Below are 6,082 nucleotides of genomic sequence, written 5' to 3' on the forward strand. Positions count from 1 at the left end.
GCGGCACAGAGAGGTTAAGTGACTCACGCAAGTCCACCCAGCAAGCAATGGGCAGAGCCGGGATCAGAACCCAAGTCCTCCGACTCCCCGGCCTGGCTCTTTCCACTAGGCCTCGCTGCTTCTCTCCCAAGAGCTGTGCGCTCTTTAAGGCTGGAGAAGGAATTCACAGAGGATGGTGGGCAGGGGATGTGTGCCATCAACCAACTCTGTTGCCTTCTGCTCTCCCGAGCGCTTAGTACAGCGCACTGCGCCGGGTAAGTGCTCAAGAAATTCGACTGACTGATTGATTGATCCTTCGGCCGGGAAGGCCCGAGCCTCTTCCAAGAAGGTTCGCGGAAGCCGACGGCTAAGAAGAGGATGCTCCCTTCCCCTCTGGACCGTAAGCTTGTTGTGAGCAGGGAATAGGCCTGCTCTGTGGTCCTCTCCCAAGCGCTCAGTACAGCGCTCCGCACCCGCCCAGTGCCCAGTAAATACAACCGATCTTTTGATTGAAACCCGGAGGTGACCCATGAGTGAAGAACACAAAATGAACGTTTCCACCAGGATCTATTTCACCCGCTGGGTAGGAGCCACCCGGAGTCGGCGGCCCGGGTCTCGGGAGCAGCATCCCCGACGCCTCTGGTGTGAGGCCGACCGGGACCGGGTGAATGGGCAGGGGCTGCCGGGCCTGGGCGGCGGGTCTTCTACTATCCCGGGGAGGCGACGGCTCGGGTTCAGAGCGGGATGCCCCGCTCCTCAAACAGCTGCTGCAGGGCGGCCTCCATCTGCGGGTTCGTCCCCCTTAGGCCCCTGACCACCTGGGCCGCCCACTCGAAGTACTCCTGGACCCGCTGCTCAGACCAGCCTGGGGGGCAGAGGACAGAGACGGGTCGGGTGAGCAGTGCCCGAAGGACTGCCTAAGCCAGAGGGGGCCAGGCTCGCTCGGGTCACTGCCGCGGCCCACAGGAAGACCCCAGGTGCCCCCCTTTTCCTCGGCTCCTCCTCCCCCCACATCAACCCGACTCCCTCTCTCTGCTCTACTCCCCTCCCCACCCCACTTGTGTATACGCACATAACTAAAATTCTACCTATAGATGTGTATATATCTATAGTTCTACTTACTGATATTGATGCTATTGATGCCTGTCTACTTGTTTGGTTTTGTTGTCTGTCTCCCCCCCTTCTAGACTGTGAGCCGGTTGTTGGCTAGGGATTGTGTCCATTCGTTGCCGAATCGTACTTTCCAAGCGCTTAGTACGGTGCTCTGCACACAGTAAGCGCTCAATAAATACGACTGAACGACCGAATGAATGAGGGGAAGCCACGTAGCCTAGCGGATGGTGCCAGGGCCCGGGTTCTAACCCCGGCTCATCAACTCGTCCGCCCTGTGACCTCGGGCAGGTCACGTCCTTAGGGCCCGGGCCTCAGTTCCCTCTTCTGTAAAAAGGGGATGAAGACTGTGAGCCCCGTGCGGGGCAGAGACTGTGTCCACCCCGACGATCTTGCATCTGCCCCAGCATTCAGAAAGGTGACGGGTGACCGGCACACGGTAAGCGCTTAACGGATACTGTGAAGACAAAAAGGCGGGGGGCGGGGTCCCGAGGTCGACTGAAGAATGAGGGTGGGTGGTATCCGGGGCCACAGGCAGGGCGTTACGGACACGTGTCGGCTAATTTGGTTGTCCCATCCTCTCCCAAGCGCTTAATACGGTGCTCTGCACATAGCGCGCGCCCGATCAACACGACAGACTGAGCAGCCGACTGGCAGGGCTGCCGAGGCCCCCCTCCCGGCCCCCCGCGGCGGGCCGTGTCGGGCACTGGGGGAAGGAGGAGCCCATCCGTACCGACGGGGGTGCAGCGCCGGAGGTCCCGCAGGTTGTAGAGCTTGTCGGCCAGCTTCACCAGTTTGGCGCCGCGGCTGCTGCGCCCCGCGCTCTCCACCTGCCGCCGCTTCCGCTCCAGCTTGGGCAGCGTCTTGTCGTCCGTCACCTCCTCCACCAGGCCCCTCACCTGCGCCCCGAAACGCCGCTCCAGCTCCTCCGGCGTCGTGTCCGTGTCCTCCACCGTGTCGTGCAGCAGGGCCGCCTGTCGGGTCGGTGGGGAAGGGGGTCGGTGGGTGGGCGGGTGGGGGGAGGGGGGAGGGGGAGGGCCCCCCCCGGGTCCCTCTTACCTGCAGCACCTGCACGTCGGTGATTCCCGCCTCCTGGGTGAGGATCTGGGCCACACCTGGGGGAGGGGCAGACACGGGGGTGGGGGAAGGGGCTGGGACCAGCAGAGCCTAATGGCTAGAGGCCAGGCCTGGGAGTCAGAAGGTCACGGGTTCTAATCCCGACTCTGCTGCCTGTCTGTTGATAATAATCTTAATGATGGTATTTGCTAAGCGCTTACTAAGCGCCCACCCCGTTCACCTCCTCCAGGAGGCCTTCCCGGACTGAGCCCCCTCCTTCCTCTCCCCCTCATCCCCCTCTCCATCCCCCCGCCTTACCTCCTTCCCTTCTCCACAGCACCTGTATATATGTATATGTTTGTACATATTTATTACTCTATCTTGTACATATCTATTCTATTTATTTTATTTTGTTAATATGTTTGGTTTTGTTCTGTCTCCCCCTTCTAGACTGTGAGCCCACTGTTGGGTAGGGACCGTCTCTATATGTTGCCAACTTGTACTTCCCAAGTGCTTAGTACAGTGCTCTGCACACAGTAAGCGCTCGATAAATACGACTGATTGATCACTATGTCCCGGATCCTATTCTAAGCGCTGGGGCAGATACAAGGTGATCAGGGTGTCCCACGTGGGGCTCAGGGTCTTCACCCCCATTTTACAGATGAGGGAACTGCAGCACGGAGAATAATGATAATAACGACGGTACTTAAGTGCTTACTATGTGCCAAGCACTGGGGTAGATACAAGGTTATTGGGTTGTTGGGTAGGGACTGTCTCTATATGTTGTCAACTTGTACTTCCCAAGCACTTAGTACAGTGCTCTGCACACAATAAGCGCTCAATAAATACGATTGATTGATTGATCGGGTTGTCCCGCGCGGAGCTCATAGTCTTCATCCCCATTTAACAGACGAGATCCTTGAGTGAAGTGACTCAACTCACCCAGAGCCACCCAGCTGCTAAGTGGCGGAGTGGGGATCTGAACCCACTGCCTCTGACTCTTAAACCCGGGCTCTTTCCACCGAGCCACGCTGCCTCTCCGTGTGACCTTGGGCGAGTCGCTTCCCAAGGCCTCAGTTCCCTCATCTGTAAAGTGGGGATTGAGACTGCGAGAGCCCATGGGGGACGGGCCCCGGGGCAGACCTGATGGCGTGGATTGGTGGAAGGAGGTCGGGCTGGGCACTCAGAGGTCGTGGGTTCTAATCCCGGCTCCGCCACTCTTCGGCTGTGTGGCCTGGGGCAAGTCACTTCAGAAACTCCTCACCCTGGGCTTCAAGGCTGTCCATCCCCTCGCCCCCTCCTACCTCACCTCCCTTCTCTCCTTCTCCAGCCCAGCCCGCACCCTCCGCTCCTCCGCCGCTCATCTCCTCACCGTTAGGCCTCGTCCTCGCCTGTCCCGCCATCGACCCCCGGCCCACGTCCTCCCCCGGGCCTGGAATGCCCCCAATCCCTCTGCCCATCCGTCAAGCTCGCTCTCTTCCTCCCTTCAAGGCCCTACTGAGACCTCACCTCCTCCAGGAGGCCTTCCCAGACTGAGCCCCTTCCTTCCTCTCCATCCCCCCCGTCTTACCTCCTTCCCTTCCCCACAGCACCTATATATATGTATATGTTTGTACATATTTACTACTCTACTTGTTTATTTTACTTGTACATATCTGTTCTATTTATTTTATTTTGTTAGTATGTTTGGTTTTGTTCTCCGTCTCCCCCTTTTAGACTGCGAGCCCGTTGTTGGGTAGGGACTGTCTCTCTATGTTGCCAACTTGTACTTCCCAGGCGCTTAGTCCAGTGCTCTGCACACAGTAAGCGCTCAATAAATACGATTGATTGATTGATTCTCCGGGCTTCAGTTCCTCCATCGGGAAAGCAGGGATGAAGACTGTGAGCCCCACGTGGGGCCACCTGATCATTTTCCCCAGCGCTTAGAACAGTGCTTGGCACGTAGTAAGCGCTGCACCCATCCCAATACTGTTGTTATCATTATTATTGTTGTTGTTCTTCTCACGGGCTCCCGTGGCCCTCCCGCCCTTGGGCCCGAGCCCGGCCCAGGGGAAGCGCTGCACGGGTCCCGGGGGTCCCGGGGGTGGCGGGTCCCGGGTCCCGGGGCCGCGCCGGACGCGCCTCACCGATAGGGTGGTTGATGTAGGGGGTGCCCTCGGGGTCTTTCCGCCGCTGCCGACGGTGCTTCCGAGCCGCGAAGTCGGCGGCGTCCACCAGCAGCAGCACCGCCGCCCCCGCCGCCCCGCTCATGCTCACCGGACCCCACCGGACCCCTCCGGATCGAACCGCCCGCCGCCTCACAGCGCCCCCGCCAGGACCGGAGGACCCAACCTCCCGCCCGCCCCCTCCTCACAGCGCCCCCGCCAGGCCCGGAGGACCCAACCGCCCGCCCGCCCGCCGCCTCAGGGCCCGCCCACCTCCTCACGGCGCCCCCTCCAGGCCCGGAGGACCCAACCGCGCAGCGCCCCCTTACAGCGCCCCCGCCCGGCCCGGAGGCCCCGCCCGCCGCGCCCCGCCCGCCCCCTCCCCCCTCCCCGTTGATAAGGATGCCATTTATTCAGCGCTTACTGTGTGCAAAGCACCGTTCTAAGCGCTGGTCCCCGTACTATTTAATCACGATGATGATGACATTTGATAAGCGCTTACTATGTGCGAAGCACCGTTCTAAGTACTTTTAGACTGTGAGCCCACTGTTGGGTAGGGACTGTCTCTATATGTTGCCAATTTGGACTTCCCAAGCGCTTAGTACAGTGCTCTGCACATAGTAAGCGCTCAATAAACACGATTGATGATGTGAGCCCACTGTTGGGTAGGGAGCATCTCTATAGGTTGACAACTTGTACTTCCCAAGCGCTTAGTACAGTGCTCTGCACACAGTAAGCGCTCAATAAATGCGACTGATTGATTGAAGTGCCGGGGGGGATACAAGGTGATCAGGTTGTCCCTCGTGGGGCTCACGGTCTTAATCCCCATTTTACAGATGAGGGAACTGAGGCCCAGAGAATTGAAGTGACTTCCCCCAAAGTCACACAGCTGACGAGCGGCGGAGCCGGGATGAGAACCCACGACCTCTGGCTCCCAAGCCCGGCCCCTTTCCACTGAGCCACGCTGCAATAATGATAATAAGAAGAATGATGGTGGTATTTGTTAAGTACTTACTATGTGCCAAGCACTGTTCTAAGCACTGGGGTGGTTACCGGGTCATCAGGTGGTCCCACGTGGGGCTCACGGTCTTAGTCCCCATTTTCCAGATGAGGTCACTGAGGCCCAGAAAAGTGAAGTGACTCACCCAGTCACCCAGCTGACGAGCGGCGGAGCTGGGATTAGACCCCACGATCTCTGGCTCCCGAGCCCGGGCTCTTGCCACTGAGCCACGCCGCCTCTCCGCTTCTATCTGTTAAACGCTCACTCCGTGCCAGGGACCGTACGGAACGCTGGGGTGGATACAAGCCGATCAGGTTGGCCACCGACCCCCTCCCACACGGGGCTCCCAGTCTTCATCGCCATTTTACGGATGAGGGAACTGAGGCCCAGAGAAGCGAAGAGACTTGCCCGAGGTCACACAGCAGACAGGCGGCGGACCAGGATTAGAACCCAGGACCTTCCGACTCCCAGACCCAGGCTCCATCTGCGCAGGGCTCTGCCCGCACCCGGGTCCGGGGGAAACAAACCACATCTGATTCGTCTGGACGACAACTTGTGGGTGGAGAGCACTTCTAACCACTCTGTTATGCCGTAACTCTCACGAGAAAAGCTCGCTGTGGGCAGAGGCCGAGACGTAGACTGTTATATTGCATCTTCCCAAGTGCTTAATACAGTGCCCCACACAAAGTGCTCAACAAATACCACTGATGATCATGCTCTGCCCACAGCAGCTCAATAAATCCCACCGACCGCAAGGAGCCACGTGCGCTGGGTGCCGTGTGTCGGGTCCCGG

General features: G+C 59.1%; 1 protein-coding gene across 1 annotated transcript; it reads right to left on the reverse strand.

The window, feature by feature from the left end:
* Positions 1 to 529: 529 nt before the first annotated feature.
* Positions 530 to 4,395, reverse strand: HDDC3 (HD domain containing 3). Its single transcript, XM_038767016.1, has 4 exons — positions 4,272 to 4,395; positions 2,149 to 2,204; positions 1,823 to 2,063; positions 530 to 844 (listed from the first exon to the last, which is right to left on the reverse strand). Exons 1-4 carry the CDS (start codon positions 4,393 to 4,395, stop codon positions 714 to 716), a joined length of 552 nt encoding a protein of 183 aa, XP_038622944.1. The 3' UTR covers positions 530 to 713.
* Positions 4,396 to 6,082: the final 1,687 nt, after the last annotated feature.

This window comes from Tachyglossus aculeatus, chromosome 26 (assembly GCF_015852505.1).
Source record: "Tachyglossus aculeatus isolate mTacAcu1 chromosome 26, mTacAcu1.pri, whole genome shotgun sequence".
NCBI lineage: Eukaryota > Metazoa > Chordata > Mammalia > Monotremata > Tachyglossidae > Tachyglossus > Tachyglossus aculeatus.

Bases quoted from the DNA above. Each gene is read 5' to 3' on its own strand.
- HDDC3 (XM_038767016.1), bottom strand. From the start codon at position 4,395: ATGAGCGGGGCGGCGGGGGCGGCGGTGCTGCTGCTGGTGGACGCCGCC. The intron at 2,205-4,271 runs GTGAGGCGCGTC...CCCCTCCCCCAG, and splicing joins CTACATCAACCACCCTATCG to GTGTGGCCCAGATCCTCACC. The intron at 2,064-2,148 runs GTAAGAGGGACC...CCGACCCGACAG, and splicing joins CCGACGTGCAGGTGCTGCAG to GCGGCCCTGCTGCACGACAC.